At 31.6% G+C, this 17,682-nt stretch overlaps 2 protein-coding genes across 3 annotated transcripts; both read right to left on the bottom strand.

Annotated features, from left to right (window-relative positions):
* Positions 1-3,671: 3,671 nt before the first annotated feature.
* On the bottom strand, positions 3,672-8,594 carry LOC114188694 (ras-related protein RHN1). 2 transcript variants are annotated; one of them, XM_028077293.1, is made up of 7 exons: positions 8,327-8,594; positions 8,162-8,239; positions 7,534-7,701; positions 5,557-5,605; positions 4,671-4,744; positions 4,115-4,208; positions 3,748-4,027 (listed from the first exon to the last, which is right to left on the bottom strand). In XM_028077293.1, exons 1-7 carry the CDS (start codon positions 8,363-8,365, stop codon positions 3,927-3,929), a joined length of 603 nt encoding a protein of 200 aa, XP_027933094.1. In that variant the 5' UTR covers positions 8,366-8,594; the 3' UTR covers positions 3,748-3,926. The 2 variants fall into 2 exon arrangements, with proteins under 2 accessions (XP_027933093.1, XP_027933094.1); XM_028077292.1 differs by having other exon boundaries at positions 3,672-4,027; positions 8,162-8,572.
* Positions 8,595-10,989: 2,395 nt separating this feature from the next.
* LOC114187577 (probable polyamine oxidase 4) lies at positions 10,990-16,665 on the bottom strand. Its single transcript, XM_028075852.1, has 10 exons — positions 16,163-16,665; positions 14,939-15,054; positions 14,736-14,824; positions 14,444-14,557; positions 13,701-13,788; positions 13,514-13,599; positions 13,324-13,426; positions 12,608-12,705; positions 11,648-12,077; positions 10,990-11,561 (listed from the first exon to the last, which is right to left on the bottom strand). The coding sequence occupies exons 1-10, from the start codon at positions 16,200-16,202 to the stop codon at positions 11,247-11,249; spliced, it is 1,479 nt and encodes a 492-aa protein (XP_027931653.1). The 5' UTR covers positions 16,203-16,665; the 3' UTR covers positions 10,990-11,246.
* Between the last annotated feature and the right edge of the window lie 1,017 nt (positions 16,666-17,682).

Raw genomic sequence — 17,682 nt, 5'->3', positions numbered from 1 at the left:
AATTTTTATAATTTTTTTCAAGTAAAAACTAGCTGATAAAGAAAATATGGTTTTAGTTTAAATGTTATTTACTTTTAAGATAATAATAACCACTATCATATATTAAAAAAGATTTTAAACTTAGTTTAATTTTATAAGATCAGTTTATATTTACACCCTCTAATTTATTTTTAAGTTAATTTTATAACGTCCCAATTTAATAGAATCATTTTAATAAATAAAACGTGCATGTTTATAGTATATAAAAAAAAATAGAACACCAATAAGGCATACTAGAATTAACATTTTACAGTTATTCATGATATACTTAAAAATGGGAGTTAAGGCACAAAACAAAATGTCAACAACAGAACTAAAAAGAGTAATAATTTAGCAAAAGATTGCTCTCAGAATAAGGAATTACAAAGACAACAATACTCCAAAAGATGCCAAAAAAAGATGTATAACAATAACTAAACACATAAACTAGGTAGTAGCATCACCACCCCTGCACGATCACCAAGAACTTCCACATCTGCTCACACCAAAGATTTAATGATCACCGCAAAAAAGAAAATCAAACAGAACACAAACACAGAGAAAAGGTAAACTAGAACTAGAGATAAAAATAATTTTCATCATATATGTATACGAGCGATTTTTTAAACAGGCATTTCAGTAAGTATACAAGGTAGGTGAAAGCAAAAAATGCAAAACCCTCAAACTCAATTATCTGGATTATGTGTTTGATATATAATTCTAAAGGAAGTATACACATGTGCTGGTTTCTAAACTCTACATAGCCTAGACACAAGGGGTCATCAACCAACCACACACAAAGTTAATCCCATTATGTTTTGGGCCCAAACATGTCCCAAGACTAGGATCTCCCGCCACTCTCACCATAATTTATTATACTCTGTATGAGTGTGAACGGTTATCAAAGTTCAGAATACCTTCTTTTATCTAAACATCTCCTATATCAAGACATACACTAACCAAACCATCACCAAGAATTTCCCTTGAAACTCTTTTATCATCAACATTCCACATGTTATCTCAGAATAATTATCATCCCAAGTTAAACACATAAAGTACATGTTAAAAAATGCCACATCATTCATGCATAGCTTCATACATCATATTTTTAACATTAACTCAAGTTAAAATAAGGAATTAAAATTCTGCAACAATTCTCGCTTAAGCTAAATTGATCTCGTTTAAGCTAGATTGATATCGCTTAAGCTAGATTGGTCTCGCTTAAGCTAAATTGATCTCGCTTAAACTAGACTGATATCGCTTAATCTATATATTCTCGCTTAAGCTAGACTAATATCACTTAAACTATAAATTCTCGTTTAAGCTAGACTGATCGCTTAAGCTAGAATAGCAAATTTTCACTAGTTTCAACATGCAAAAGCCCAAAATCCCAAACAAAAAATAAAAAAACACAACCATGAACATCAAACCAACATTTCAATCACAATTCAAAACAAAAAAACATGCAAGACACTAAAAAAATAAAAAGGGTTTTAAAGTCCTAGCTTCCCTTACCTGGACAGATGCTAACTTAAGGAACCCTCAGAGGAAGGAGCATCAGGAAAGGAGCTGAAAACAGAAACAAAGATACACGAAATGAGGCTCTAAGGGCGACCCCGAAGTTGAGCTAACACTGCCAAAATGAAAAGGACGTGAAAACACGAAGTTTGAGTGTTCAACTTACGTGGATGGAGCTTTCGACTAGCTCGGAGGGGAGTTTCGCAGTGCTTTAGCGTAGCTCCTGTTTCAGAAAAGGGAGAATGTGAGTGAACTGTTTTGGGTGAATAAGACAGAATGGGAAGCACGTGAAAAGCTAAAAGGATCATGAAAAACAAGATGGGCTACCCTTGGACTCTTTTTACCAAGGTTGACCCAACTCTTTAACATAGAAAATGGGGTCTTACAAATTTGATCCCAACGAATATGAATATAATAATAAATTACGAGACAAGTAATAACAGTAATCTAAATTGAGTTAGAAAAAAAAATTATAATTGAGTACAATATATTTTAATTAAAAGTTCTTATTTATATAAATATGTTAGTTTCCAAGTGAGTGTATTCATTAAAGTCCAACATTTAGTAATATAAGGAGATAGATGCAAAAAATGTATTATAAAAATAAAGAATTGTTTTTGAAATTATCACACCAACTCAATATGTCTTTTGAGGAAAGGATTTACAGTTTTGATTCATACAAAATTATACTTAAATGATAATACTTTTTGTTGAGTATTTTGTAAATGAAAACCTTGAAGTGCTAAATCATATAAATTTTTCTGTGTATTTTTGTTTATATTTTTCTACTTTTATTGATGAGTGTGTTTCTACCTGAAGTTTTTTTTTTTTCAGTGATTTCCAACAATTGTGGTATAAATAATTTTTGTCCTGTCATAGTGGAACGTGTGTGGGATCCATTAAAGATTCTCTGTTTGAATCCATGAATGTGTTGCTGAAGATGTTTTATAAAGATATTAAGCACATATGTTTCCTTAAAGTTTTTGGAATATAAATACACTTGTCATTTCGCAACTTTAGTTTCTTTTTTTTAAGTTTGACTCCTAATTTGTGAGTTTATGGCTACATATCTTAGCTTCAACTTCTTCAACACCAAAAAATAAACATGCATTATATAGGAACAATTATTGGCTCGAAAAATAAAATTAAAATGTAGTAAAATAAAATTAATTAAAAAATTTCTTTAATCTTTGTTTTAAAAAAACATAACAATAATATAGGTGTTTAAATAATTTTTGAAAATAGGAGTCAAAAAATAAAAACTCAAAACAAAAATATAAAAATATAAAATTTTAATTAAAAAATAAAAAATTGGATTTATTTTATTTTATTTAAGTTAAGTTAAATATTAAAAAAGGTTTTAACGTAAAAATTTTAGACGGTTTCTTATATTTTTATATTAAAAAATAATAATAATAATAATAAAATAATTTCCATTATAGTTTTTGGTCAGTTTGTGTTTTTATTTCAAAAGGCTACTTCACATTCAATAAGGGGCCAAGACTTTCCATTCTTGCACAAGCTTTTCATCTTCCTAATTTATTAAAAATATCACAGGAATTACATTTTATGCTTAATCATTCATATAATATCCTAATTAAAAAGAGAAACAATGAATCATGATTACACTAAGGAGAGGGAGTGGCTACTAAAGTAGACATGAAGAAAGCCAAATAAAATGTTAATAAGCCTTATTTAAAAAGTTGTCTGGATATTAAAGTTTTCACTAGAGGTCATCCTTTGACAAGTGAAAAACAGTCACTTCACAGATTTTATTTTATTTTAAATTTAATATAATTAGATTAAGAAAACTATATCTATTATATATTAAATTTAGAAACCAAAAGGTATTAAAATTTTGAAAAAACCAATTTTTAATTTCGCGTAAAGTTCATTGATTAAAAGCATAACTAACCCTATTTTATATATATAGATACAATCATAATTTTCACCTCTAGAAAGATCTCAAAGTTACATGGATAATATTAAAGAAATCACTTTCAGTTTAATTAACTATGATTTGTTACTTAATGTATACAGACGTTACTAATTACGTTATGAATGAAGGTGAGCAAGGGAAAAGTATAAAAAGTGTGACAGAGAACTAAAACTAAGGATGAAAAGAATCACTAGTGTTGTCTATAGAATATAGAAACTTAGGAATAAAGCTTAACATTCATGGCTTTTGAACTGATATAAGCAAACAAATCATGGGGCGCAAAGAACACATACAAAAGATATATTTTGCAGCATGAAGTTGTTTTGTAATTGCGGCCCGTACACTTGTGGGAGCTCCATATAACAGTGACATCAAAGTGTGTAGTACGTACAAACCACAGAAAACATGATTAATTAAAAAAGGTTGGGGGATGCAAATACAGCTGAAACATCTATGAACAACATGATGGAGCCCTAGTTCCTTCTGCGGGTCTATCAACAAGAACCATCCCTGTTGGGTTCTGAGCTGGCTGGGCCCTTGGTAACCTCTTTGCTGTTCACAAAAAAACAAATCTTTAAGCTATCTACTCTTAACTTTCTTCCAAACCATTCAATCAAAACATAAACAATGGAATCAGACCTATTTCATAGAATATATCATTAACGTTGGATGCAGTTTTGGCAGAGGTCTCCATGAAAAACAAACCATTTTCTTCTGCGTATAAACGTGCTTCCTGCAATATCAAAGTGTCAACCGATAAACTGGTAGGAATAAGAAATGTCATTACAGCATATTATAAAAATGAAACTAGACAAACATATGCAAGCTAACAATCATAAGAGATGAATCCAAACATGCTGCAAACGTAAACTAAACCTTATAGCTTTTTTTGTATCAAAATCGAAATTTTACTACGGTGGAAAATTAGCAAGATGTACAACTACCCTGTGAAATAAAACTAAATCACAACGGGTACAGCGTTCAAAGCACAAACAGTTCATAGAATTTGCACCTCTGTAAAGATGGATTCACATTAAAAGTACTTTCGGATACCTTGAATTTTATCCCCCAACTTCATGTTTTAGAAAGATTCACTTTCCTCTAGAATACCTCATTGAAGATTCAAAAGCATTGCAGTCACATGTTGTTGGAGATTACATAAATAAAAGGACTATTAGAAAACAATTTTACTTACTTCAGCTGTCACTTTCCTCTTATCTTCCAAATCAGCTTTGTTACCAGCCAAAGCCATGACCATATTAGGATTTCCTGTAACAAAAAAAAAAATAATAATAATAAACAGAGAGCATAAGTCGTGAATTTAGATATGAGACTACAACTACAACAGACAGTATTCCTTGAGGAAACCAAAAGTAGATCAATGTTTAATTTAATAATTCAGAGAGAACCCTCAAACAAAGCATTATTTTTCAACTAAAGCATTACCCATATTATCTATCAGTTGACCTAGAATTTAATAGATGAGTCTTAGTAATAATTTTGGAAAATATTTAACATGCCCAACAGATGTTAGACACTCCACACTTTGTGAAGGTACAAGGGAGAGTAACTGTATGCACCCTTCCCAATTGTGCTTGCAAAGATGTTTTTTTCTGGATTTGAGTCATGACTAACCGGTCACTAAGACGCAGCTTTACCATTTTACTATGGCTCTCCGTCATTTCTGGGAAGTATAAGTAAATATTCATTTCAATTATTAAACAATTGTTGTCTAGTCAGACAAACTAATTAAACCTCCCAAACTTTACAAAATGTTCTTTGCCCACCCTCTAACACCATATCATGTATAACTAATCCATATCTCCACCATTCCATTATAAAGCATGAGTTAAATTTATTAAATGATTAATATAAGCCAATTCCAACGGTTGAGATCCTGATACAAAAGAATAAAGACATAAGGAACATTGAAACATTGAGGCAAAATTAATTTACAAATAGGTCTCATCCATAAGTTTATAAGCAGTTAATAAATAGTTTAAATATCCTTTTGTACTTATAAACTTTATTTGACTTCAAGAAAAAGAAAAGTAATTAAAACTTTAAAATAGCAAAAATACCTTGCTTTTGAAGCTCTTGGACCCACTTCTTAGCTCGAGTAAAAGAGTCCTGTAAAAGGAAGAATGAATAAATCATATTACAGTTCATTAAATAATTACATTAAACGCAGAGTTTCAGCCCCACCAAAACACAAAAACATCTATGAATCAAATGAAAGAAGCCTGCTATGAAATTTGATCTATTTTATACAAATTTGGGAACATTAAACACATTCATAATGCAATTTTGATCAATTATGTTTTGCGCCAATGTCCAATCAATGATCCTCATACACAACCACACCCTACAAATATATATACTTTGCCAAATTACACAAGGCGTTAATGAATTTTGTTATATGTAAAATTCATTCATCGTCCTTCGTCTAACAACTAAAGATTCTTGGAGAGTCAAGTTTTGGCATGAAGTCGGAGCTCCCTTGAATAATTATGAGTTGGATGTCAGGTGGGTCAAACAAAATAGAATAAATTTCCCTGTTGATGTTGAAGCAGCATTGTCCAGCGGCCAACTATTCACATATTTAGGTAACTTTTTCAGAATCCACCACGTAACCAAACCCAGGATACGTGATCAGGAGTTTGATCTTTACTACCCCAGTCCTTTCATATTAAAAAGATGAATTCAGTAAAATATGGAAGCATTGATTACATTTCAAGCCAAGAAGACACTTTTGTGACGGATGTATCAAATATAAAAACATTCACGAACTCATGTTTTGGAGGAAGTTGGTCATTAACAAACTCTTTTAACTGAACTTATTTCCCAGTCATTAGTTTGAAGAAGTGGTAGCATGGAGTAGAGTAAGTATACCAGTGCATCAAGAATTGCTAGGGAACATCTTGTGCAAAAGTTTTTGGTTAAAAAAGACCGATCATTTATCCCCTAACGAGATTGTATAATATCTTAAAAGTAGGAAATGAACACAAATCTATAAAAAGGAGTGTTCATGACACAATACACAATTCCCTATTTCCACTTTAATTTATAATTCACACAATACGTAAATTCTATTTCATTAAAAATGCTTTTGATGTAAACACAACAATGTGATGAAATTAGGCAAATCACTGAAGACAGTCAGTTTAACATCAGTCAAGAAATATATTCATTAGACATATGAAATGAGGCAAAAGAAGCACTTGCTTATGCACATAACTCAACAGAACAAATAAAAATTGAGACCAGTCAGCCAGGACATGCGGGCTACAATTTTTTCATTATCCAGCAAAACCAATAATTTTACATATTTTATATAAAGTGTTCAGTTACAAGAAAGAAACAGATGCATCAAATTAATCAAAAAATAGCGGATATCCTAGTTATCAATCTAGGATAGTGCTACATGGCGGTCAACCTTGGAAATGCTAGAATGGAGAAGGATGACCACTGTTTTAAATATTTTACTAGAAAATAACAGTTTATAGTGTAACACATAAATACTCAAAAAACAAAACAAACTCCAAAATTTAAAAATATGAAAAATAATAAGTCACAAGTTACATACACAATCACCATAAATCTATGAGCAATATAAACATAGTAATGAAGTCAAAAAAATAAAAGATGATGGTGATATTAATAGCAAAAGAACATAAGTAATAAGATAAAAATCAACAACATGTGAACTACGAAGTCTAAGGGAAGAAGAAAGAACAGAGAACAGGAAAGAAAAATAGTCTGGAAAAGTGTGAAGGATCAGAACCAAAACAAAGGTAAGTTTTGGTAGAATATTTTATCCAAAAAAACTGAAACAATAACATTTCAGAGGTAAAACTTGGTTTTTAGAACTGATATCGAGGAACACCACAATAACAGACAGAAAACAGCCACCATTAAAAATCACTCCAGTATTTGAATCACATAAGAAACCATGGCCACTCTATTATAGCATGCTATTTAGTATTGCGGTAAATGTGCACCAGATATTGCCAATTTAAATAGGTATTCAGAGATATTCAAAGGCAAAGATATCATACCAAGCTAGTGATGTCGTAGACAATGATAGCAGCAGCAGCGCCTCTGTAATACATGGGAGCTAAGCTATGGTACCTCTCTTGTCCTGCCGTGTCCCAAATCTCAAACTTCACCGTTGCATCATTTACTGCCAGTGTCTGCGAAAAGAATGCTGCCCCTATTGTTGATTCCTGTTACCACAAAAAACACATAATTTCAGCAACACAATCTCCATGTTTCCCTACCTATAAGACTCATCACACACAAAAACAACTTCTCTCAAAAGTCAAAACCTCAAACCATCATCACACCACTACAAACAGAAGAAAAATCCTCTTTCCCACACCACACCAAAACTATTTATTAAGCCCCACAGTAATACGAACCAACGCTAAATGATCACTACCATTATAACTTCCATGATCAAATCAGGTGGTACCCTTTGAGACCAACCGCCAATTTCATAACGAATCAACATGAATTAGTTAAACACAAGCAATACCCGTGACGAAAAACTTAAAGTTTTGTCAGTATCATCATTCAGAACAAACCCAAATATAACATTTCTGCGCATAAACCAAGGAGACCCTTTAAATTTGGAGAATCGCCCAATCAAAATCGAAGAATCAAATAAAAAGTTGGAAAAACAACCTGAAATTCAAGAAATTGACCCTTGACAAAGCGCAAAACGAGACTGGATTTCCCAGCACCCATGTCCCCGAGAAGAACCTGATGAAAGGAAAAGAGGAATAAATCATCGGAATCAAAATTTTGAGACAGAAACAAAGGAAATCGAAAAGGAGTGGATGGACCCACCAATTTAGCATTGAGGTTGTTGTGTCCGATCGTAGCCATGGGATGAGAATTGGATCGATCGGAAACGAAGATAAGAACAAGAAGAAACCAATACGCGAAATATTAGAAATTTGAACTTTGCCGATATACAGATATTGAAGATTGAAATAATCAAATCGCAGAGACAGAAGAAGAGACTCTCTCTGAATTCTATTGCTTTTCGCGTACGGTGGCTTTCCTTGCTACCGTCTGCGTCCAAACGCTCTCGTTTTATTTGTTTATAGTGTCGTTTTTGTCTTTTCTTTTGCTTCTTTAATTTATTTATTTATTTTTATTATTATGTTGTTATATTATTATTTATTTTTATTTTGGTGATTATTGGTGGCTTGACTTTGACATACAAATGGGAAATTGCTTTTGCTTAGAAGTTGGGCAAAATGAAAAAGAAGTTTCCTCAAAGCGGAACAATCTAAATTTCATTTCTTCTATGAAGGGTTATTTATTAATTTATTCGCATTCCCTCATTCTCTACAATATTATTGATTTTTAGTCATAGAAGCCATTATCAGCAATATTCTTTGACTTATTAATCATCTATACCTCATTAATTATATGATATTGAAAAAAAAAAAACGTATAATTAATTTTTAATTTTTTAATATGATAACTTTTTTCCTTGTCAATATTTTTTAAGTTTTTCAGTACTTTTATAATTTATTGTTCATCTCAACAATTTTTTCTTTTTATATTTTATGCTTTATACTATCATTTAAAACATGGTTATGTATTTAAATAAATTATCAATTGGCTTAAATAAATATTAGTTTGGTATTTTTATTTTACCCTTTTCGTCACGTTAGCACTTTCCATCATAATTCATTAAAATTTATTTGGTTGATGAAAAGTATTGTCACATTAAATTTAATAAAAATAACATAATAATAATTTCATTCACGGAAACATTTACTTAAATTTGAAATATTTTTATTAACAGTAAGACTTGTCTATAAAAGATAACCTCATATATTTAGTTGGTTACTGTGTTGAAAATAAAAAATACTGAATTAGTTTTATTCAACCCATATAGCTTTTTTTTTTACTGTACCATCATACCATATATATCTGTTACTGTTTTGTGCATTAATGATCTATAGTTTTTTTCTGCAACTATTATTTCTATTATAAGAAAATAACTTACAATATATATATATATATATATATATATAACAGGAGAAAATTAAAATGGAGAACAATACATGCATAATTTTAAATTATATTTTTGTAATTTAAATATCTGACACATGTAATAATTTATCTATTTATTGCAAATACATATATTCTACTGTGACTTACATTTCTATTTGTCTTATATTAATTAAAAATTATTTTTCTAAATCAAGTAAGTTTATTCCAATATGTAAAACATGCGTGCACACGTCTACAAAAATTTAAAGTTTGATTTATTTATTTATTTATAAGCAATCTACATGTCAATTTAAATTATAAATTTATAATAATTATCATTTAGTATTTAAAATTGTAAAACAATAAAATAATACAGATGTCTTTTTAATGATAATTTAATTTGGTCACCTTTTAAGTAGTCTAGTTTTTTTAGGGAAAGTTAGACTACGTGTTATTTTCAAGAAACATTATTTATTTTTTTAATAATGTTATTTTTTCAAAAACAAAGAACAACATTTCTCCATGTTAAATTCTCGGAATCTTAAGAAGAAATCACACATGCAATGGTGAATGAAATGATACTTATATGCATCTAGCTAGAAAAATGGTAATATCATAGTTTTTATTTAAATTGGTTTTCTTAATTTTTTTAATTTATTTTTGACCTAATAAATGAAAAAAAAATCATTACAAAAAACAAAAGTGGATTCAGAATATTGAGTAATATTTAGCTACAGATTTTAATAATTCTTTCACCGCTCGATCAAACATTTATAAAAAAAATATATAATTTTTTCTTAAAAGGCAATATTAGGATAAAAAAAATTAAAAAATGGTTATAGGAGTGAAAATATAATTTTGAATTCCTTAGTGTCTTTTGAATTAATCTAGATTCAAAATAACAAAGATTAAGAGTAGTTGAGTGAACGGTTCTTAAAAGTTCAAATAAGCATTTTATGTTGCATTCAAGATAAATAATTCCACCTTAGGTAATGGCTGGAGATAGAGAATTAGGGAATGTTCCTTCTTTTTCTCCTACCTTTACCTTTGGACATTCCTTCTTCTTCATTGATGAAGGATCATTTATACTTGCTTAAATAACCCTCTCTAATATGTTAAGTTTCAAGTAATATATACCAAGGCTTCTATTTTTATTGGTTAATTTGATAGGAATAAACAGAAGGAAACTTCGTGAGTCAACACATAAAGAGAAAACTTGACATCACATTAAAGAAACACTCTGTAGCTTGTCTTTGTTTTTAATGAAGAGGGTAAACAACAAATTCAGAGATGGTAAAACATTAACCATCCGACACGTCATGTCTCCTCTTTATTCAGATATTTTCTTTCATTTCAAGCATGCAATGCGAAAACGAGAATTTGAGGGCAGTATTTAGTGAAGTTAATTAATAGCATGAATACAAAGCTAAGGTAATTTGATCTTGTTTTCTTTTGGTCCTCTTTCGGTTTAATGCAAAAACACAATGAAGAGAAAGGACAGACAAAGAAACAAGATGTTGATTAAGGAAAATGTAGTGAAGCTACCTACAAGTAGGACATACCCACATTAATTGTTGGGATCACAATAGTGATGGTCTTACATGTTCTGCCCTAAAATGGACCAAGGTACATACATTTTAATAAGCCAAGCCTAAAAAAAAAGGTGACCAAGAGGAACCGGTGCTACTTACGAGATAATCACCAAACCCTCCTCCTACCAACAGTAGCTTGCTTAAACCAACTGAGAAAAAACAAATCACATCCTTGAAATCTGAAGAGGTACAAGAGCTTCAAGCATTTCATGTGTAACAGAAGCTAGACGCAGCTTTTCCACGGGGCCTTGTTTCTCTAAAAGATATTTCTCACAATTTTCTGCAGCCATAATCCCAGCAGAGTAAGCTCCATGCACAGATCCCTGGTTGTCCAAGCTTACAGCTTCTCCCCCAAAGAATAGATTGCCCAAGGGTGCACGAAGCTTATCATAAACATCAATTGGTTTTCCAACTAAATCATATGAGTAACATCCAAGAGAGTCTGGATCTGTTCCCCATCGAGAAACCAGATACTGAACCTGCAAAAGAGAAACAAAACATCAAGTTGGGATCTTCAGCAGGTGTAGACACTAGGGAAGCCAACTTTTAATAGAATGGGCTTTACCGGCTCAGAAGCTTTTGGAAACATCTTTTTGAGCTGTTGCATTACAAATTTTGCTGCTGCCTCATCAGATAGCTTCTCAATGTCATAAGCAAACCTTCCAGCTACCATATAGACAAGAACAGGATGGCCTGTTGCTTTGTGAAGATTCAGAAAATAGCCACAGGCATAAGAAGTTGGAGCAACAGTGCCCAAGAGTTCTACATTTGGCCAAAATACTTCGTCAAATCTTAGGGCAATCTTATTTTCATTGCCCACACCAAGATCGGAAATTGCTGAAACCTTCCAATCAGGAAGTTTTGGTTCAAATTCAATTAAATTGGCCTTCAGGATTCCAACAGGAACAGTTATGATTGCAGCATCAGCAACAAAGTTCCTGCCATCCTCGACCGTCACCATTACCTTGTCGTAACCACTGGATATCTTTTTCACCCTATATGGTGAGATTTCACAAAAAGATCAAAATCGGGACAGAAATATTTGGGGATGTAACCCTATTTTCAAGCAAAATTAAATGAAATAAAACCAGACTTTATTTTGTGGTGGCCTGCTGCCGGTCAACTCTCGGGTTACAGCAAGAGCAGTTTGGCTTTTATAAAGTTGAAATTAATTGTGAAACATTGTTTGTAATTATGGATGGGAAATCAATCAATGAACTACCAAGTATCAACAAATGTTTATTCAATCAATTGAGCCACTTAAACATATAAGTCAGAGAGGTGTCTGTCCATATTTTAAAAAATAAGTACGAGAAAAAACTACGGGTATATATGTTTTAACATATTTCTAACTAACAGAAATTTAACTTTTAACAACCAAAAAATAGTTCCCATGCTTATTATTCTCTGGGATCCAAGCATCAACTTACTTTTCTGCTTTGTTTCTCTATTTATTAAATTTTTGGTCAAATATAAGGAAAAATCACCGTGTAGTTATGTCAGGTACTAGATCTAGCAGGCATACCTGTGGTTCAAACGTATGTCAACATTTTTTGCGAGAGCTTTTATAACAGGATCATATCCTTGTACCATGAGTCCATGACCACCTGAGAGTACATGTTCCTACAATCAGGAAGCTAAAAAATGTAAGCACTAATTTGGATTATAAATAGTGCTGAGCTGATATTCGACATATAGAACACAACAATAAAAATTGAATCACGCTTAAAAACACTCATCTCCATTTTATGTAAGACAAATGTTCTACTTGATACTTGAAAGTGTACGACGGTTTCAATTTAGTCCTTGAATATTAATAAGTTAAAAATATATCTTTTACATTCATCATTTATTTTAAATATGCCATCATATATCACCATTAAAATGCAGTTTATATAGATGGACTAAATTTTTAATAATAAAAATGTAAAAGATTAGTTAATTATCATTGATGATTTATCTCTAAAATTATCTCTAGTTTTTTGACTAATTTCTAGATACGCTAAGTATATAATAATCAAAATGAAACAATACATAGACTATTCTATATAAATTAGCAATTTTGGATTTCTGCTTATCATAATCATCCGGAGATTCCATCATTAATTTCAACAATAACCCTAGGAAATGGTAGTCAATTAAGATTTTATGAATGAAATCATGGATAAAGCACAGAAACATTTGTTAAGAGTTTAGAGGCAAGAAGATATCATATATCCTTCCGCTTAGATTGGCACTTGCCTGATCCCAGGTTTTGAGTGAAATCATATCAGCATCAGCAGCAAACCAAGCTTCCATTCTGCATATAAACCATTGCATCACTTCATGGGCAAGTCCTTTTTGCCTGCAGAGAATTTGGGTCAATTGCAGCTCTAGATTGGAACTTACAGCCTCAGTGTTCGCACATAGTATTATCTAATCAATCAAATACCTTAGTTCTGGATGCCTATCTAGCACAACTGAAATAGCTTGAGAAATTGAAATGTCCTCAGGATGCTCATCCCTCACTTTCGCTGTCTGTAGTTACAGGTCATTAGATTCAAGATTGAGTTGATCAGAACTTCATTTAAGATTGAAAAGTACCACGCCATATGATGCTAAGTGAAAAAGGGTCTTACTTTTTCCAGAATTTTCTTAAAGGTGTCTCCAACTTCAATGACCAACTGTTGTGGAACTTGTTTACCGTCGATGTTAAAAAGCATATAACTGGAAAAATACAAAATACAGTTACTAAAGAAGACTCTACCAGCAGAATTGCAAAAGACCCAAATATTCTATTTGCATATGGAAGCTAACGCTTAATTTTCAGACATGGCAATGTCGAGCGTCCCAAATCATCTAGCCAGATCAACGAAGTCATGGACCGTAAGTTTGGAAGACCTCCAACAAAAAAAAATAACAAGTAATAGGCGCACGAAGGAAAAATGAAGATTTGAGGAGTGAGTTGGTTAAGCTCATTTATAATGACAATTAGGGAGTAAGAAGGAGGAGGGAGTCAGCTTTTTTGAGATTGCAGGTAGTATAGTGAGCTAGGAGTTTCCCTCTACAGGTATTTGCAGAATTCATCGGTGTGTATTCATCCTTTTTTTTCAATAATACATCACTTTTTTCCTATTTTTGTTTTGTTCTAACACTGGTGATTTATAAGCGCTCTATGTTTAGAGAAAAGGTTAAGGCCCACAAAGGGTGACCATTTTGGTAAATTTGCAACTAATCATGTAGTTCAGTTTTTCTTTGGTAAAAAATCATGAAGGTTAGTTTAAATACTACTAAAATATTAAAAAATATTTCTAAAAATCTGCATCATAAACTTCAAAAATACATCAATTTCAATGGAATTGCCATAGTAAAGGATTATTACCTTTCCAAATCATGGTCATATAGAACAGAGTTGTCACCACTGGTACGATATAAAGGAAGCCCCAGGCCACGTATTAATGGAGCCAATGGATTTTCATTACAAACTCCATGTAGCCTGAAATTAATCAAGAAAAAACTAATAGCATGAGAAAGGCACCAATTTTTCACTCATTCAATTGACAATTCTGTACATTTAAAGGATAACATGGTCAAGACAAAAATAATGCATCTCACTCTAACCAAAACATCATACTTCATACAGATAAAATTTCGTTAGAGCAAATTGAACTTACCATGAGGCTCCCATGTCAACTGGACAACCAAATGAGAAGTCCGTGTGAATGCGACCACCAAGCCTATCTCGTGACTCCAGTACAGTCACCTAAGCAAATGATGAAATAAGCCAAAGCAAAAAGCACAAAAAATCTTTTAAGGGCGCCTAATAAATGAAAATCAATAAAAAATGAAGAGGAAACTGATCATAATGATATGTCACCTTAAAAGATGCATCGTATAGACTTCGTGCTGCAGCAATTCCAGATATTCCAGCACCAATCACAATAACGGATGGCTGAGTTCTGTTTTTACTCTCAACATGTGAGGAAATAGTACCTGATCAACCGACACAAAAATCATCAGGAGAAAAATCATACTGCATAATAATGACAATGAACTACAAAACCACATAAAGCAACGTCAATATCCTGTTCTTTTTATCCATCCTTTTTTCAATATATAATATTACAACCATTAGAGTTTTCAGAAAAATGTTACAACCATCAGAAAGAACATAACACAACAATGGCCTTATAATTGCATTGTATATATCTCCACCCAAGATCCTGAAAAGACCCAAAAGTTGCAAATCTTACAAAATTTCATTCCGTTATATAATAATAAACTGTAGAAGAAAACACGCCTCAACTATGATCATGTGCTACCCAACTTACCTCCAATACAGGAATCAAACCATTGTAAATAGGATTAAACCAGCGAAAAGCATTTATGTTTACCAAAAATTAAAGGACCACAAAGATCCATATAGGATCCTGCTCAATTAGGAACAAATAGACCTTAACTATTCCAAAACTTCTTTGACACAGGCCTTCCGACTGGATTGCAATCATAGGCAGGACAACCATCATAAAAAAGACCGTTGTTCCACATGACATCACAGATTTTTTTTAACACAAACTAGCAAATCCCTGAACATCAACAAAGAATAACGTATACACAAAAACAATGCACCTATCATAAAATTGAAGAAGACAACAAAAATTATATGCACTTCCTTGAGTGTTGGGTACTAATAAAGGCTTATACTAAAAGAAAAAATTAAACTAGTCCTCTTATAAACTAACATTAATTTATTCACGAGCTAAATCAGATTTTGAAAAGGCTAGGCTAATAAGAACTAACAGTCTACGAAATGGTTTACGGAAAAGCTGATTTCTTTTGTTCTCTTATTTTTCTATCTAAAAAATATTTGCAAAGAAGTTTCTCCTGCACTAAAACATAAAGAAACAGCAAGAGTCTTGCTGCTTGAGGATAAATCAGCCCCTTAGACAGGAGGATGTCATTCAGCTCATTCAAAAAAACAAAGATTCATAAATAATCTAAGAAAATAAAACTGCAAGGAGAAGAACAAAATCGGAAAAACTGCAATAAAAGACTTGTCGGCGGAAGGTGAAAAGCAGAGGAGGAGAAAGCACAAACTCACCATCGAGGAAATGCGAGGAGAAGAGTTGATTAGGATCCATTAGCTTGGAGCGAATTGAAAACGAGAGAAAGGGAGTTTTAGAATGAGTATCGGATCTGATCGGATCGGGTCGGAGAGTGTGGTGTTGCGCAGTTTTGTCACAGAATCAAGGGTGTATAGGTATGGGGAAATTGGAGACTAACTGGAAGGAGTTGCAGAAGATTAACAGGAGGATGCCGGCAATGTAGCGGCTAAGGTGAGGAGAAAAACGTAGCTTCTCAAAATATATCATAATCTTACAATTCTTCCGATCAAAATCCAACCGGAGAACCTTCCTTGCATAAGAAATTTGATTGATGCGCACCCAAAATTCCGATTTCCAATTCGATCGCTTGAACGAACGAACACAACCCCTTTCTCTCTCTCTCGCTCTCTCTTTCTCTCTCTCTCTCTCTCTCTTCCTCTCTCTCTCTTCCTCTCTCTCTGAACGATTGAATGAATGGAATAGCAGATGATGATTCCTGAATTCTATGGCCACAAACACGCTATTTATACCTCACGGAACCACTTTCGCCCTTATTATTTAATTACGATTACTATTATTTTTATTATTGTATTTTAAGCGAATGGGTCTATTTATAACCCTTTTCTATTTGTCGAGGAATGGTGGAATAGAATCCTTTGGTTTTCCACGTCAAAATTTAGATATATGTGAATAACATGTTAATTGAGTTTTTGAAGGTGTTAGATTTTTGTATGTATGTGAATAACATGATAATTTAGTTTTTGGAGGTGTTAGATTTTCTATTTTCACCGTTTAAATTATTTATGATTATGCTTATCTTATGAACACTGAGCAATTATGGCCATCAGTTATAAGGAAAACTAAAATAACTTCCTTTCAGATGTTTAAGATCTTCTATATGTTTTTATTTTATAAATAAACATTGATTAAGTATATGTTTAAAGTAACAGAAAAAAAATATGAAGGCATATATATTCATAGTTAAAATTGTGATACATATTAAGTTAATATTTTTTATTGATACGGTAAGTACATATTTTGTTATCTAACCTGGATATTTATTTATTAGTAAATTTTATTTAAGTATTTTTTTTTAATTTAAGTAATTAAAATAAAATTATTAGTAAAAAAATATTACAAAGTTGTTTAAATTTTAATTTTATATATTTTTATTTTCTTATTTAAATCTCCGTTATTTAAATAATTTTTTTAAAATTTACTTTAATATAAGTTATTTAAATTTCTCTTTTGAAAACATCGTATTTATTTGTATTAATATTTTATGGAATAATTTGGTTTAAAATATACTTAATTTTTTTAATTTAAACTTGTATTTTAAAGATTTATTTTAAAAAAATTTTAAAAAAAAGGCTTAAATATACATTTCGTCCCTATTTTTGTTGATTTTATTCAATTTGGTCCCTATTTTCGTTTTATGTTCAATTAGGTCCTCATTTTCGTTAAATTGTGGTCAATTTGGTAATAGTTAACGTTTTTGAACAGTGCATGCAACGTG

This window comes from Vigna unguiculata, chromosome 6, assembly GCF_004118075.2.
Source record: "Vigna unguiculata cultivar IT97K-499-35 chromosome 6, ASM411807v1, whole genome shotgun sequence".
In the NCBI taxonomy this organism is placed as follows: Eukaryota; Viridiplantae; Streptophyta; class Magnoliopsida; order Fabales; family Fabaceae; genus Vigna; species Vigna unguiculata.
The sequence above is the reverse complement of the archived record's forward strand: the minus strand, read 5'-3'. Positions and strand labels throughout refer to the sequence as shown.

What these genes read in the sequence shown, in the direction of transcription:
- LOC114188694 (XM_028077292.1), bottom strand. Translation starts at nt 8,365, where the DNA reads ATGGCTACGATCGGACACAACAACCTCAATGCTAAATTGGTGGGTCCA. An exon ending in CCAAGAGCTTCAAAAGCAAG is followed by an intron (nt 4,745 to 5,556) that starts GTATTTTTGCTA and finishes TTTTTGTTACAG; the next exon opens with GAAATCCTAATATGGTCATG. An exon ending in TGATATATTCTATGAAATAG is followed by an intron (nt 4,028 to 4,114) that starts GTCTGATTCCAT and finishes TTTTGTGAACAG; the next exon opens with CAAAGAGGTTACCAAGGGCC.
- LOC114187577 (XM_028075852.1), bottom strand. Translation starts at nt 16,202, where the DNA reads ATGGATCCTAATCAACTCTTCTCCTCGCATTTCCTCGATG. An exon ending in CTCCTCGCATTTCCTCGATG is followed by an intron (nt 15,055 to 16,162) that starts GTGAGTTTGTGC and finishes TCGGTTGATCAG; the next exon opens with GTACTATTTCCTCACATGTT. An exon ending in TATGACCATGATTTGGAAAG is followed by an intron (nt 13,789 to 14,443) that starts GTAATAATCCTT and finishes GTATTTTTCCAG; the next exon opens with TTATATGCTTTTTAACATCG.